The 16482-nt window shown below is 50.5% G+C and overlaps 6 protein-coding genes across 6 annotated transcripts; 2 read left to right on the top strand and 4 right to left on the bottom strand.

Annotated features, from left to right (window-relative positions):
* Positions 1–829: 829 nt before the first annotated feature.
* On the bottom strand, positions 830–2018 carry NCU08016 (hypothetical protein; the record flags this gene model as incomplete). The annotated part of the gene is made up of 5 exons (XM_957593.3): positions 830–859; positions 930–1007; positions 1157–1598; positions 1654–1799; positions 1905–2018. The coding sequence occupies 5 exons, from the start codon at positions 2016–2018 to the stop codon at positions 830–832; spliced, it is 810 nt and encodes a 269-aa protein (XP_962686.3).
* A 677-nt stretch (positions 2019–2695) lies between these two features.
* Positions 2696–3100, top strand: NCU08015 (hypothetical protein; the record flags this gene model as incomplete). Its single annotated transcript, XM_957592.1, has 2 exons — positions 2696–2735; positions 2859–3100. The coding sequence occupies 2 exons, from the start codon at positions 2696–2698 to the stop codon at positions 3098–3100; spliced, it is 282 nt and encodes a 93-aa protein (XP_962685.1).
* Positions 3101–6453: 3353 nt separating this feature from the next.
* On the bottom strand, positions 6454–6732 carry NCU08014 (hypothetical protein; the record flags this gene model as incomplete). Its single annotated transcript, XM_957591.1, has 1 exon — positions 6454–6732. One exon carries the CDS (start codon positions 6730–6732, stop codon positions 6454–6456), a length of 279 nt encoding a protein of 92 aa, XP_962684.1.
* Positions 6733–6917: 185 nt separating this feature from the next.
* On the top strand, positions 6918–8261 carry NCU08013 (hypothetical protein). Its single transcript, XM_957590.3, has one exon. The coding sequence runs from the start codon at positions 7073–7075 to the stop codon at positions 7193–7195; it is 123 nt and encodes a 40-aa protein (XP_962683.2). The 5' UTR covers positions 6918–7072; the 3' UTR covers positions 7196–8261.
* Positions 8262–10640: 2379 nt separating this feature from the next.
* NCU08012 (exocyst complex protein EXO70) lies at positions 10641–13644 on the bottom strand. The gene is made up of 2 exons (XM_957589.3): positions 13214–13644; positions 10641–13138 (listed from the first exon to the last, which is right to left on the bottom strand). The coding sequence occupies exons 1-2, from the start codon at positions 13422–13424 to the stop codon at positions 11427–11429; spliced, it is 1923 nt and encodes a 640-aa protein (XP_962682.3). The 5' UTR covers positions 13425–13644; the 3' UTR covers positions 10641–11426.
* Positions 13645–13956: 312 nt separating this feature from the next.
* NCU08011 (aminotransferase) lies at positions 13957–16240 on the bottom strand. The gene is made up of 4 exons (XM_957588.2): positions 15712–16240; positions 15321–15661; positions 15008–15261; positions 13957–14951 (listed from the first exon to the last, which is right to left on the bottom strand). Exons 1-4 carry the CDS (start codon positions 16163–16165, stop codon positions 14492–14494), a joined length of 1509 nt encoding a protein of 502 aa, XP_962681.2. The 5' UTR covers positions 16166–16240; the 3' UTR covers positions 13957–14491.
* Between the last annotated feature and the right edge of the window lie 242 nt (positions 16241–16482).

Below are 16482 nucleotides of genomic sequence, written 5' to 3'. Positions count from 1 at the left end.
TAACGCCCTTTTGCCACACGTCACCAGGTCTGGCAGTCACAGGGGTCGGTACCTCGATTCGCGAGAACGCCTGGAAAGACCCCTATGAGACACCCTAATCCTCTGGCCCCCCTTTTGCACGACCAGCAACGACGGGAGCATGTAACGACACTAGCCATGACAATAGGTGAAATGATTAGTTGATGATGAATCGTGTTTTCTATTGTTGGTGGTGGAGTTCGCTTATGTGATTTAAGCCATTAGCTGCTATCCGAAGCTGTTCGGAGATTTGCAGAATCTCGATTCGATCATATACGCGGTAGCAATGGAGCCGAGAAATGGTTGGGTGAGTTGACGACATACCAGTATGCATCAGAACGAAAGATACGCTGGAATTAGATGAAGGACAACTCCAGATGTCGTCCTGTCGATAGGCGATATAAAATCCATCACGCGTGTAGCGCGCATGTAAGACGACGACCGACACAGCTGCGTCACGAGACCCCCAAGATACTTACTGACACCAGAAGAATCTCAATTACGGCGGAGGTGCAAAACGTAGTGGCATTGCGGTGTGCTTAAGGTGAATTCGCTATTCGTCCTAGAAATCGCAGCGTGATGTCTGTTGCGACCTAAGAAAACCAGGAAAGTATCTCTGCCAGCATCGGAATCGAGGTCTCATAAACTCTGCTTGAAGGATGTAATATCGGAAGACGGACAAGACCTTCGTACGATAGGGTTCGGATTAAGAAGAGATGACAGGCCAGGGGACCCCGGCCCGCATCATACTCTGAGGGGGTACATACCAAGTTGGTTATGCGCACAGGGAATCTGATCCATCTTTTAATGCTCACTCCTCGGCTTCTAAGGAGAGAGATGCCTGTGTTTCCCTTGATTCTCAGCTTTCAAAGACCGAGACTAGAGAAGGAAAAGAAAAGACAAACACATACCCAGTACTTGCTCATCAACATAGACGAGCTGAGAACGACTGCGGCCCGAAGAATGAGAGCAGCACGCCACATTGTGCACTGAAACATTGGATCAATGGCCAATTGATGGCCGGATCGGAGCCATGGCGGACTCATGCAGTACGCATCCATCCCCTTGGGTTCCCTAGGAAGCCGAACTCCGACTGAAGGTAGGGGTGTTTTGCTGGGATGTTGAACCAACTACATACATAGTAGTCCCCGGTGTAAGTGGCCAGGAAGCCAGGCGTGCCAGGTACATAGTCAAAGATTGTCCCATCTGGCAGCTCATCAACAGCCTCGCCAAGCCAACTGTAACATATCCCATTCCGACTCGCCGAGTGATCGTCTGACTGGCTTCGGACACTGCAGCAAAACCCAACCTCCGTTTCTGCAGATACGGTGCGCATAATCTCTGAGGTGTTTTGTGGCTTTTGCTTCACACCTTGCCACAGCGCTTCGAAGCAGCGGACGCAAGCCCATCGGGAGAAGTCAAAATGGGGCTGTAGGCAACCAAAGCACCGGGTTCGGTGGCATTGAAGCCCAATTCCTGTGCCGATCATGCTCATTGCTCTTCCACATTGGACAAGCTTGGTAGGGCCAGCAGGGCCCAGCTGAGACCAGACAAAGGAGGTCGAACTCTGTGCCGATCGTCTGTCTGGGTATGAGTAGGGCAACGGTCTTTATGTAGTGTATTTCCAAGGCTTACAGCTGATCCGAGTTTCCAAACGGACAGTGACTGTTATCCTCTGCAGAGGGGCCTTGAAAGCCATAAAGGAAAGGCACCAAGCACGTCGAAGCAGCTATTCCCATGAGTAGATGGAACGAAGCAAACTGCTCTTGGGGCGCTATCCGCTGGTGTTTGGATCTCGTGTTTTGGTCTGACACAATGTCTCAGGCAACTATCACATCAACTGAGTACGGTCAATATTTGCCAAGGCGAAGAAGGAACAAGCTTACGCCAGATTTGAACCAGCGATGAAACTGTGGAAGACACATGATAATCTGCCAGGAGGTAGACACGCTACAAGCTTGAGGCCCCAAGCCACGCTGCTGGCAATACGGATTCTGCATGGTGATAGGTAAATTGAACATCACCTGGTGAAGAAGACACACTTTGCCATTCATACCATTGACAAACTCGGCCTGCTCTGGAAGATCTCATTGCCAGCCTCTTGGAATACCTCTTGAACATTGGGATCTTGATGAGGCCCTTTCATGTTCTGCAAATGGCGACTGCTGCCCAAATGCTCGATCATGACAAATGCGGCATCAAATTGGGGGTATGCAGGTGGACTATCTGGTATCAGTTTCGGCTGGTAGTTGCGTGGTTCGCATGGCCGGGCAAGGGAACCGGAACGGCGAAGACCAATAGACCCGGTCAAGGCATCATTAGCAGCAAACGACACGAATCCAGCTCTTTGTGTGAGGCTGGTTAAGCTGATAGGCCTCGTAGCCTCGGAAATTGCACCTGTGGAGGGGTGACAGGAAGAATTCACGGTAGCTACCTACATAGAGTATAACGTCGAGTGTTATCTTGATACTTGCGTGGGATCCACACATTCTCGAGAGACCAGCATATGCCGAGATGCTGACACTGAGAGGCCGGTCTCCGCTAGTTGGATTTCCTGACGGTGCTACTGTGAGACTTGTCATTCAAGCTTGCGCAAAAAGTACCTTACCCTGGTACAATGAAAGGGTAAGGAGCAGAGACTGGGCTATCGTACATAATCCCTCCCTTCGCCGGAGCAATGGCCGAAGAAGGTCGTGACGTCCTCTGCGATACCCTTTGTGAGTTGAATTTCATGAGAACTGGTGGGTTGTGTGTGTGACTAACTACCGTGGGTACCACGGTGCGATGCTACATCAAGCGGAAGGTAGCATGCGTGTACGTAAAATACGCCATCGGGACAGCACACTCACAGTGCCGGTGCCTACAGTGGGCAGGTAGTCAAGGAGGCATTGGTAACCGGCCATGTACAAAGTTGGTAGTGCCATCCATCACTGACGTGAGGAGAGGAGAGGACTTGCGACCAAGAGGACTGGAGTTCGGGAGAGCTTCCATGCAGAAATTGCTTGGCTCGAGTCCAAGAGGAATTGGCCGCATTGATTGGCGGGGACTTCCAGGACTTTTGGCCGAGTACCATAAGGCGTAGGTAGCGCTAACCTGGGAGCATCTTGAACAACATCGATGTCTGCAAGAAAGACTTCACTTCTGTTGGGAGGAGTCTAAACGAACGCAAACATCCTCAGTTCCGTCAATACCTAATCCCGCCCCGGGCCATGCTGAATCAGTTGTTTAGCGGGGCTGGTACACTGAAAGGAGGTGATTGAGGTGCTATTACGATTCCAGTCAAAGCGGTCCTATCGAGATGCGGGGATGTTGGGTAAGACGGGACGGATGGCTTAGAAAGAAGGTCGCCGAAATGGCCTCGTGGGCGACTCTTGCGCCAGTGGGTGCACTTGCTGTCAGTAGGCGATAGCCGGGACAGGGACGGAGCGATAACATGCTCAGGGGAGGAAAGGACAATGAGTGATGACACCTTGTCTGGCCAGAGAGGTTCTCACTACCTACCCTACCTAAACTGCCTGGAGGTGCAGGAGCGTAACGAGCCATTGCGCGCCCTCCCGTCGCTTGGGAGGCTTTTACCATCTGATGTGCGTTCCTTCCACTTTGTACACTACCGTCGCAATGGCGGGAGGAGAAGGTTGCAATCGCCAAGTTCTGGGGAAATCAGATCATCACGGAGCGCGACGGAAACTGAAGTGTTCATCCCATGTCGTCAAAGGCAGGGCAAGGGCCCACGCTAGCAGCAGGGGTACGTACCGTCGTTACCATGTTGCCTACAGTAGAAACCCCTATTGAGACAATGACGGCCTAGGGCCAATCCCCCTCTCTCATACAGGATTTCGACTGTCCGCATCTCCTAGACGTAGGTATGGTGTATAGCAAGACGGAAACATGCAATCGCAACAGTTGACGGCCCAGAAATTGTATTGATAGGGGTCTAATTTTCGCAGGAGGGTACACATATACTTGGTTATATACTGGGGTATAATCGCTTGATCAGACCCACCTGTTCCTTCATTTGCAAAACCCCATTTTCTACAAAAACCTTGAGCTGGCGACATTGATTGCGATAACAAGGGTTTCTAAATGTACTATGTACACTATGCAGCGCATAAGGTTGCACCCCGTAGGGCACACTAGAGAACGTTTGGTGTTTTATGCATTAGTGCAAACGGTAGCCCCCGCTTGGCCCTTCTCAGATTGCGACATTGCTCACTTCACTCTGTCAACTCGCGTCTTCAGCTCGGGTCGGATGTTGCTTTGACATTACCCTCACGCATCTCTTATCCGGACAAGGGAGGGCACAAACGGGCCAGCCATCAACAAATTTGATGGTCACTGGTACTCCAGGTATGAATATCACGCGCAAACACTTGCAAGTAAGTCACTGTTGCCAGCAGTTTGTTCAGGTCAATATGTCGTTGTCGAAATGCGAGGGGTTGATAGGCAGTCTGCATCTAATGAGAAACAAATTGATGACTGCCGCGAGTCCCATAGTCCCGATCTTGTGTTCGTTTCATGTTGGCCTCCATACATTCCACTTTGAGCAGCCCCTGCTAAGCTTACAGCAGGGCCGGCTGGTGAGATGATCACCTAGGTACGGTACTTCTACTTCTACCGATGGCATGAGTCCACAGGTACCCTACCCAGACACACCGTGACATCTGGGACATTTACGAATATCACGCTCGCGGAAATCAAACGAGCATTGGCATTGGCATCGTCATCAGTCTCCTGTCGTCTTCTTGCTGGCCATTTGAGCTCAGCTGGTCTGGGGACTACTATAGGGGTCGATCTGTGCTTGACTCCAATTCACAAAAGTGCTTTACACCGAAACACATCACATTGGTAATACTAACGTTCCGAAATATGGCAAAAGGATAACGTTAACATACAATATCGATTGCCATCCATCCATCGGCTGTGAACTGATAATCTGCTAGGACCATCGTGGGAACTCTGACGACAGTCTCTTCGGTGCAATTTACAGCTACGGTATCTGAAACGTTCCTTGAGACTGGTCTCAGAACAGAGAATATTTGATGAGAGATGAAATGACACTGAAAGAAATGGGATGACGACTCGTAAGAGCAAAAGTTTGTATCGTAGGACATGATCGCACGCAAGACTGCAATTTCTGTCCTCGACGTCGAGCTTACTGCCACTGGACCTATCGCGGCTCCGTCCGTACGACCCGATGCCGTCTTGCAGGAAAAATACACCAATTTTTTTTTTTTCGGTATAATTATCTTTTTTATTTTTTTTTTTTGACAAAAAAAAAAGCCGCATACTACCTTGAACAAAGGATTCAGAGTACCAACCAATGTTTCCAATATGCGGCATATGACAAGAACCACACGTCTCCGCGCCACAATGATACAGGATAAGGCTCTTGGGCTGCCACAGAGAGGCAGACTTAGGCGTATGTATTTCTTCACACAAATGTAAGACCGGGTGTTTTCAGCTATGTACCTCGGATTCATCATGTCGGACAGCCCAGGGTCCCCCAGACCTCATTCGGATCGAGTGTGATAAGAATAGGTACGTCTATCAGGTACATCTACTCATTAGCCGAGCAACCAGATCCTCCCGTGGCTTAAGCTTGTCATTGAAGGTTGGATATTCATATTGCACAAAGGTCAATCCGCTCCCGTTTTGCTATCTCGTGACCCTCCCGCCCCACAGTCACATTATCAACATGCTATGCGATCAACATGGTGGACTTGACTTGCTGGAAAGTTTGGCTCGGTTGGATGCAGTTGCATTCACGATAAGCAGTCCTTTTTTGCGTTCGTCCTTTTCTTTGTCAATGGCAAACACTGTTGTGGTCTGCAACGGCTTGGCAAGCTAGCCGGGCTTCCACGCGTAACTGAACTTTATTTCAAGAGTCGCTGTGGGAAATTTAGCGTCAATTCCTCTCTGCAGCAGTTTCATTCGCCATCCGGAATGAGCTAGGGAATTTCCCCATTCATAATGACCCTCTTCCCCCCTTACATGCAAGGATCACGTTCGTCAAGATGAACAGGACCCCTACCTCCATCCAAAAAAACGTTCATCGGGGAATCGGACGATTAACAAGCTAGGGCTGACTGCGTGTTTGAAGTACATGTACGTATCGAGAAGGTCTGCGTACCTGTTTTGGGGTCGCACAACGCAAGAGGCAAAGGCACAGGCACAAACTCGTGTGCCCCAGATGCTGTGAAACGCGCTTTCCATCAGGGCAGTAGTACTCTTCAAGTGATGAATGCGGTGGAGGATATGGCAGGCTCTTTTCAGGCGTCTAGGTCTCAGACAAGATTTTCCTCTCCCGTCCTAGGCTACGGTACGTCCCGTGGTTCGTTGCCCATCATGACCTCGCGTCGTCTCATACGTCCATCCAAGTGGAAGACATCGATCCGGAACCAGTCCCTCAATATCGCTGGAACTCGATGGACAACTCTACCTGGGTCTCCGTCTCCAGAAACCGTGATCATCCCCAATCGAAACAGCGGCGCCCTTGTCGTCCTTGTACCTGGATGTGTACTTGGCCTCTATCTCTCGCACACCCCACTGCCTGTCCATCTTACCCACGGGCATCATGGCGCCCTTGCTGCTTCTTGCTACCGAGGAGATGGCCTCCAGGCTACCCAATCCTCGCCCGTCTTGGCCAACATCAAAGGTAACCTTGTCTAAGGTACCCGTACAAGCCAAGAGAGGCTCTTTCGTCGACCTCGTCATTGCCTGTTCATACCAAATCATTTGCTTGCTCACCACATCCAATACCACCGCCAACACAGACGCTTCCTCTTCTTCTTCTTCGAAAATTACTTAAGACTGCCTTCCGGTCGCTTCTCAAGGTGCTTCTGACTTCAAGTGAAAGCAGCACCATCATCATCATCCTTTTTATACCTCCTCCCTTCTACTACATCAACCTCTTATCCACCTCTACCCTGTTCAATCCCATACATATACTGCCACACATTTGAGCTTACACAGCGACAAAGGTTGTCTTCACACACATACAAGTCACCACCAACAACTATCTTCCTCAACTTCAACCATCAAACCAATAGTCAACATGGCCGTCAAGGAGTACCAGCCTCTTGTCAACCACTGCTGCTCTTTCTGCTGCAAGGCAGTTGACTTCGGTACACACGACTACTGCCCTGTGGGCGCCGAGTGTGCTAGCTGCCCATACTAAGACTGGCATCTCATTCTGAAGCCTAAAAGTCCCAGCTGGGGCTGATCTACCCGATTGGGCTGGCTGCATTATGCTGCAAGTCGTCTAAAGTCTGCAAATAATTCCACGCCAGCTCAAGTCCCACCTCCAACGAAAGTTCGTCATGGCCGATCCATGGCGTCCTTGCTTCGTTGATCTCGCTTCCTTCCCGTCAGCTTCAACCAGATCTCGGGCGGAACCCGCTCTCCCAAGCCACTCATTGGATCACGACAAATGACAAAACAGGGCCTCAAGGCTTCTCGTCCAAACACCCACATCTACTACAACCGTCCATCACATCTCTCACGACGCTGCTCCTCACCGGCGATGCATGGCGTCTGGGAAATCGAACAAACAAACATTTCCCACCTCATCCAATTTCAACTGCGGCCAATAAACAACAATCGTCCTGCAGAAGCAAGTCTGATCTACAGTACACCTCTTTCAACCGTACGACACTGCATATCAGATACATGAAACTCGTGCATGTATATGCGGCTTGCTTGCTTGACAACCACCGTGTATCTCTCAGCTCGGGCTCGACGGTCAAACGGCGGGAAAAGCCGTATTTTGTTTATGTCTCCTCTTATCTGATGGACGAGATCACCTTCACCCCCACAACATTTCCTCTATCCACTTGGTTCCGTCCTTTTCGACTTGGGGCGTTCCGAGGAATTTTCTTCAGTCAGTATTTGCATAACAGTTGCTTTTTTGAGTTGTGGTTGGGATCGAGATGGTGTTGTTGGGATATTTGCCTTTGTTTTTGGTTTTTACTGGCGGAACGGGCCCTTGGCTTGCTTCTTTGAAATTTCCTTATCTCCGTTATCGTGCATAGCAGAGTGTTGGTGTTTTTTTTTTTTTTTATCTTACCTGCTTGGAGTATGTTCGGATGGCGCTTTAGGAAGGGAATATCTATGCTCGGAAATTTGCAACTTTGGAAGGAGTCATGGAAATCGGAAAGGAGAACCTTTGGTACCTAGTTAATTCGCTGTTTGACTTTGTCAATGTAACATGATCACTCGACAATGTTAATATCTTTATAACTATGCTGATGTCCAGTTCATAGTTTAAATGGGACCTCGTTCATTTGTTTACCTTAATTCACCTCAGCTTCCTCTCTTCGTTCCTACTGTACCTGACTCCAGTAGAGTCAGGACTAAAGCCCTCGGTGAAGGTACGAATATAACGCAATCATAAAGAACACATCGGGAGAAGAGCAGAAAGAAGCATAGGTCAAGTGAAACCACCAACCCAGCTCTATACTTTTTTACGCAAGACACTCACAAGTTTTGAATGCAATAATGATACGATAATCCTGCCGTCTAACATATTCTCCGCTGCTCTCTCCGGGCCCCCTTCCCCTACTGGAATTGAATCCCCCTTGCTTCTGACGTGCATATTGCCATTATATGAACATGGGTCCCTGAACATGCACCATTCTCGACTCCTCCCGGACCGTAACCTGGCTCTCCGCGGATGGTGGAGATGGGAGGTAAATACGGCAGGAGACGATGAAGCGGGGAGTGTCCAACGAAGCAAGTGAGCGGGCCGAGCTCGCTCGGTGGACGTTGGGTGTTTGGGAGATACTCCCAACATACACAAACATACCATGAACGTACGACTCTATGACAAACTAGAGACAAAGAGCAAGCTTTTCTGTTTGTGAAACCTTTCTATTGTATCGAGTATAGAAAAACGTCATACATGACCCCTCAAGGTATAAACTGGTGTGGTCGTAGTAAAACTATTTATGAAGAGGTCGTCTTTTCTCCCAAATAGAAATGTGTCGCGACATTCCGATCTACTGTGCCATAAAAATTGTAGATGGCCCGGAGATGCATGACACGACACGTTGAGGTTGCATAGAAGATTTGGGAGATCAGCAACAGAAGATATAACCTGTGTTTATCGACGGACTTTTCGATGCGTGCTTTTGGATGAGATGATAATGGTAGGTTTAACAGGAATGGAACGTTGACCAAGAACAGACTGGTGGAAAGGACAGAATGTTGGGGTGAAGAGTAACACCGCAGTGACTGCCGTGTATGTATAGCGTACCTGCCTTTATTTTCTCCCAGTATTGCTCCTTCTTGAGGAGAACAAACTCAGGTACCACGAGGCACCTTTTTCGGAGGGAGTGAACTCTACCTAGGTACCTAATGTCCAGCTCTGTCCCCCCGATTCCAGAACAATCATCCATTTTTCCGAACTTGTGCTACTAAAAATTATCGAGATCTCGGCGAGCGTAACATCTGATTGCTTTTTTTTTTTTTTTTTTTTTTTTTTTTTTTTTTTTTTTTTTTTTTTTTTTTCAACCATTCGACCGGCACTCATCAATCAAAAAATGTCAACCAGCTTCTCAGTGGTTAGTAGTTTGTTCCGAATAAAACGACACAAATCCAGACACTCGCTCGTTTGTTTACACAATCCGTTCCGCCGTTCCCCCGCATCGATCATTGAAACCATCCACTCCCGCTCTTATATAGACAGTTACGGAAAGACAAATGAATGAGCGGACGGCTCATGGCCGAAAAGAAACTATACGCTGTGTCACAGACGCGAGACAGACGAGATAAATGAGCCCGGCGTAAAAGACGGCAGGACGCGGCCGGCACAGAGTGGGTAAGTAAGACAGATAATAAGTACCGGCAGACTGGCGAGGTAGTATACTGGAGCTGTTGATTATGCAGAGAATTCATACAGTACGTGAGAATCGAGAGTAAGTAGGTACTAAACTCGTAGAAATACTATGAACATATACATTTTCCCTCTTCCTCCACAGCCGGGTGAGGCCACCCGGGTTGTGAAATACCCCCGTTCCCGCTTACGGACTGTACAAACCAAACATGGGATACATGCTACAAAGGCGTAAGAGATGGGAATACAACGTATAGCTTTCATCCCATAACCGGCAACAGAGTGAAACCTAGCAGGAAGTTTAGGAAAAGGGTTGAGATAGAAGAGTCACCATATCCAAAAGGATACCCTGTCAGCAGCACAAGAGGGCGACGACTTGCTCATCCCCAAAAGGGATCGCCGATGGAGCTTTTGTTGGTGGAGAAGCTGTTGGTTCTACAAGTGATCATGATTGTAGAGAGTCATGAGATTAGGGGATGTAATATAGGATACTACTTAGATATTGCTCATAGGCTGGTGGTAGGGGTGTGTGTATATGTTACATTCAATCAGTCGAAGATTGAACCAAGATGAGATGATATGACTGGCGACATTGCTTCCTCTAAGATGGAACAAACAGGAATCACAGGTAGATTTATAACTTGTGAGAGTCCAGGGAGGAAAAATGATATCTGATTTTCTGGTCATCCAAGCCCTTATCCACTCTCGTTATGTAACTTCTATACCTGCCGGCTGCTTTTGTTAAGGTCCGTTGCGGGTGGCTGGCTGGTGTTATGGTTTATGAATGGACCTAAATCGGTGGTGTAATTTCCTGATTGTGCATTGCTATGACTTATCTGGAGACGTTAAAAGTCACGATAGTATCATAATTAAGACATGATTATATGAATCTATATACAACGAAAGATGATAAGTCAGGCCGAATAACGTCCAAAAACATAACGCCATTCTCCGTGAATGTGGTATCTCTAGAAATCCTAGCATAAGCAATTTAGTTCAGTGATTTCGATCAAAGCCAAAGGGGGAAGGCAACCTTGACCCACTCATGATCACTTTTATGCTTCCTTCCTCTTTCCTTCAACTTCTCAAGCCCCGTTCAACGGTCATGAAACATGCGAATCGTCCAAAACACCCATGCAAAATGCGCAGGCCAAAGCGAATCCGTAATCACAATCTCCCTTCACGCACATGCGTTCTCGATTGAGGTAATTCATTGGGAGTACCTCCTCTCTCATCCGCCCTATCCCCGTCACCAGTCACAGACAAGAGACAACGGCGCGGGCGCCGACGCCATTCGCCAATAGGCAATGGGTTAGTCTGCGAGATCCTATCAAAGGACAGGATGCACGCCTGAGACGCAATTATGGCCTGATGTCTTGCCGGTCTCCTATGCCGCACTCCACCTCCCTAAACCGTTCAGAAGTCCGGATGTGTATTCGTGCAAGCACGCGCGGGTAGCTTAGGGTTATTCCCATTCTCGCAGTTGCGTAGGAATTTCATCCCCGGGTATTAACGTGCAATTGCACTGGACGTACGGATAGAGCCCTGATCCGAATGTACCGCGGAGAAAATGCAATCAGTAAAGACTGCGGAAAACAGCAGCGATCGACCCTTTGTCGTACTTGACGTATTTTCCCTTTCCCTTGTCGATCTCGTGGTAACGATCCCAAAATCGATTGTAAAGTGGCTCGAGCATGTGTTGAACATCCTGTGCAAGCATCTGGCGCACCTCTTTCTCCATGGTGAACTGCTTGTGACGGGCAACCATGTCCTCGAAGCCGGAATTGAAGGCCGTAAACATGCCTTTGATTTTCTCCTTATCCTTGGAGCTGAGGCCCTTCATGATCGAAGCCGAGCTTACCATGCCCTGACCGGAACCCGGGCGCGCGGTGCGGTTGGTATGGACCGTATCAAACAGATGGATACTGATTTCCTTGCAGGTCTCGGTGTAGAGAGCAGTGGCTTTCTTTCTCCATACGTCGAGCACTTGAAGGCGAGACTGGAGAAGGGTTACCAGGCCAGATTCGTTGATCATACGCTCAATGACGGTGACATTGTTAGCCAGGAACACACCAATGACTGCCTTCTTCTGCTGATATAGGACACGAGCACGGGCATCCAGCGAAGAAAGGAGGGTCTCGATGGTGTCGGCACAGTAGTGGGCAAAGATCTCTTGCCCGTCCGCACCGACATCGAACGAAACGAGGCTGGGGATGGTATCAGTAGCCCCTCCTTTGGACGCAGCGGCCGACTTCCAGCCGCCATCGCCAATGGAAATCATGATGCTGGATATCGGCCGCAAGAAGTTGACCATGGACTGCAACCGCTGCATGGTTTGTGTTGCGAGCGGGGTGGGCGCGCCATCCGCGGGCAGCGTCTGCAGGCTGTTGACTTGGCGCTTGGTCTCCTCGAGCAAGTCGACGAGCGATGATTTGGCCGTTTCCCGGATGGGCTTCAGGGCCGCAGCAAGAGAGCTCTTCAGCTCGCCCGTTCGGTTCTCAAGGTTACTGGACAGACTGGAAATGATCTCGACGATCTCATATGCGAGGTAGCAGTCTGTGGTGATATGCGACTTGATGTGGCTGTTCAGTTCCCGAAGGGTCCTGCCCAGCTCCACCAGGGCTGGTTGACATGTTGCCTGAAAGACAGGGCCCCAGTCCTCCCTCATGAAGATGCTGCAGATGTTGTCGTATTCGGCTAGGAATAGACCCTCCATGGCCTGGGCGTAGGTTCCCATACCGTTGGTGCCCGCCTTGTATACTGCCTCTGGAGTCTTTTTCTTGGCTGTGTTGGTGCTTGCCGTAGCCAGGTTGCCCAAAGTTGATAGCAGGTACTGAGCCCGGACTTCGGCATAGATCTTGATGACGGGCGACTCTTGCGAGCTTCCTGCCCCAGTGTTCTGTTGGTGCACCCCGGTTAGGTACGAGTTCATGAGACCTAGCCTGGTGATCTTTTCTTGGGAGAGCACCGGGAAGGGCATGTTCTTGGTGAGATAGTGCAGAGGCTCGATGGCTCGGGGTGTTTCGCTCCGTAGTAGTTTGTCGAATGAACTCTCGAGCTGGGAATTTCCAGTCTTGACTAGACGCTGAAGGTCGGCGACGGTCTGCTGCGTTGATCGAAGATTGGAAGCCTTCATGTCATTCAATGCCTTGTTCAGGCGCTTGATAGATGCCAGGTAGTTGGGGAGGCCAGCCTTTTCAGGGCCCATGCGGATGATTTGTTCTTCGTCATTCTTACTGTCGGCGGGGGATCGTAGTTTTTCTATGGCGGCGATAACGGCGTCGATGTCTACATACAGTAATTCGACGGTCAGCCTCAGTCAACGATGAACAAGATATGGGGATGAAGGGCCGGATGACTTGCTGTTGCCCAGAACTTGAAGCTTCCTAGTCTCGCCACTGAGAGGCCCGGCAACATCCCGAACACTCTTGCCGGTGGCATCCAGCCTGGCCAGGCAGGCCTGAATCTTCTTTGTGAGTTGGGATGTCTTTTCGAGGCGCGAGTTGAGGACGTCAACTTCTGCCCGGGCTTCCTCGTCGGCAGCGAGGCGGCCGTTGATGAGGCCGACAGCCATAGTTGCGATGTTGTGGCGCGATCCGAACCAAACTAAGACGCGCTACGCGCTGCGATCGTCGGTGTGTGGTACGTGATTCGGACGTCGGCAGCGGGACTCGGACACGGAGAACGGCAGGGTAATGAGGATCGGAAGTCGGGAGTAGTCCGTTGATGTGGCAGCACGGCCCGGTACGTAGGTTGGTAGGGTAGGTCATCGTCAGGCCAGGCCTTTGACGCCCAGTTGGCCCCCTGGCGCCCCCTAAACGCTAGGCGCGAGCCGCTCGCTTAGCGGAGGGGCCCGGACCACCTCCAAGTCCACCAAGCACAGGGGGACAAACGCCAGGTTGCACCAAACAGTCCGGGGCGAGCAGGCGGGATCCGCCAATCCCCTCCGCCCCGCTTCCCCCGTGAGCGCGGGGCCGGGCGGGCTGTGCCAAAGCTGCAGCAGCGCCCCACTATCTCGCAGCAGCTCCACTCATTGCACGATACGGACTTCTTCCCGACGGGAACCCCCCACAAGAGAAAGACGGGAGCTGGAGTCACTTGTTTTTTTTTTTTTTTTTTACCCCTCCATCCTTCCATCCACTCATTCAGCCTTGTAGAAGGACGGGACGCATTGCCAGATCGGAAGAGCTCATGCAACTTTCTCAATCTCCGTTTTCTCTGATCCACTCGCAGCCACACCGAGACGACCTCATAGTTGATTTAACAGAAAAACGGCCAATAGACCTAGATAGTCACCGGAGAAACTCGGCCAGTTCAACCCAATTTTCACCTATACACTTATGTGAAGTATTTACAGAGTGGTCAGCAATGATCACTTGACGGACGCCACGATAGTCGTGGGTCGTGAATATTCGTCAGATTCGAGTCCCGCATTTCTATAATTACCTCGTCCTCTTTTAGCCATACAATCGCCTTCGCCTGAACAAGTTCCATCTTGTGTCCTTGATAAGAAAAAGGCGCAAAACCCATCAGTAAACGCCAAAGCCAAGGTCATGTCCGTCAAGGACCTGAATGCTCCCAAGGACAACATGAACCGCGGGTCCAAATCCACAGAAGAAGAAAAAGAAAGAGATAGAAACATTATTGAGTCCCGGCCTTTGCTGCGAAATAGTCGGACACAAGCCGGCCTACTGTTGCCGCGATCCACTCGACATCTTCACGCGAGATATTGAAGGCTGGCGAGATGATAATGTGGTCGCCCGTAATTCCATCAACTGATCCGCCGCCTGGATACACGTTGATCCCATACTTGTCGGTCAGCCCCAGTTGACAGATTTCCATGCAAACGTGGTCCTCTGACGGGAAAGGGGCCATATTCTCCTTGTCCGCAACAAATTCGATGCCCCAGAAGAGGCCCCGGCCACGGATATCACCGACGTTCGGATGGCTTGCGAGTATTTCACGCAGCCTGCTCGAGAGAAGATCACCCATTGCGCGGACATTGCTCAAAAGGTTCTCCTCTCGAACAATCCGCTGCACCTCCAAGGCTGCGGCACATGCGGCAGGATGACCTTGGTATGTGTGGCCATGGACGAAGACACTGGTTGGCTTCAGTTAGTATATCGTCACTGTTGGACTGTCGGGGACACAACTCACGAGGAACCCTTTTCGAGTGCATTGACCACCCGGTGACCAGCAAGGAGGCCGGCTACGGGTTGGTAACCGCCCCCGAGGGCCTTCCCGATGGTCTGGATATCAGGTACAATACCCTCCTGCTCCCATGCGTGCAGAGTGCCGCTCCTCCCCATACCACACATCACCTCGTCAAGGATCAAGAGTGCGCCATACTTGTCACACACGTCCCTTACGGCTTTGAAGTAACCCTTGACCGCAGGCACACACCCAAGGGCCTGAAAAGCAACAGTCAGTATTCGCGCACGCTCAACTCCGATCACGTGAAGTAACTTACAGCTCCAACAATGGGCTCAGCGACAAAAGCGCAAACGTTCTCTGGGCCTACTTGCTGAAACTCGTCATCGAGCTCCTTGGCCAGCCTCTCGGCGTATTCCTCATCTGACTCGCCGGGGGCTTTGCCGCGGAATGCGTTGCACGGCGACACTCTCGAGACATTCTTGATCAAGAGTGGCTCGAACTTGGCCCGCCGAACCTCGTGGCCTCCAACGGATAGTGCGCCAAGAGTGATGCCGTGGTATGACTGCTTCCGAGAAATAAATCGTGTCCGCTGTGGCTGGTCAATCTCGAGGAAGTACTGCCTGGCGAGCTTCACAGCCGCCTCCATTGCCTCGGAGCCTGGCAAGTGTCAGTTGCTGTCGGGGAAAGTTGGGAGGTGATTGTCTTACCTGAGTTGACGATGTAGGCACGCGCCATGGCCCCGTTTGTCGATTGGACCAAATCGCGGCATAGCTCCTCCTGAACCCTGGTGGTGTAGAAAATGGTCGCACAGTACGGTGCGGCAAGTACCTGGTTTGTGACAGCTTGGGCAACTCTCTGGTCGCCCCAGCCAAGGCAACCGACCGCAGCGCCCCCCGAAGCATCGAATATCTTGCGGTCATCCTCGAGGATCAAAAAGTTTCCTTCAGACCTCGTCATGTTCAAAAAGGTTGTGTCCAGATGCCTATGAAGAACTGCCGAGTGCTTGGAAGACGCCACGGCATCCGTGGCGCCCACCGTTGGATTGAGTTTGATCAGTACCATGTCGAAAGTATAAGCTCGACTTGGATCTTGGATTGATGAAGTTGTGAAGGACCAAGTGTGTGCGTCTGCAAGTGATGGTGGGTACAAAGAAAAGGACATTTGCTCAAAGGCGGACTATCGCTTTTATCTATATATACTCAAAGTCCTGCCGACCTTGGTGCTCAAACATTGGCCGATCAAACAGCATGGGCAGTCGAGACCCAGTCCAGCCCAACTCATCAACAACAAGCATCCACTGCATGACGGGCCCAGATATCAGATGGCTCGTGTGAACTGCCGGATACAGCAAGTGCTATTCTCGGTGCGAGCGTTTGCTGCTTGATACCGGACTGCATTCTCAACCAAGCCTTAGCTATGTGGATCAGCGGATTCTAGCATGATTCGTGGACTTTACCGCGGCACCCCCGGCTAGGTGC

This window comes from Neurospora crassa, linkage group IV (genome assembly GCF_000182925.2).
Source record: "Neurospora crassa OR74A linkage group IV, whole genome shotgun sequence".
Classification (NCBI taxonomy): domain Eukaryota; kingdom Fungi; phylum Ascomycota; class Sordariomycetes; order Sordariales; family Sordariaceae; genus Neurospora; species Neurospora crassa.
Note: the sequence above shows the minus strand (reverse complement) of the source record. Positions and strands in the feature narration are given on the sequence as shown.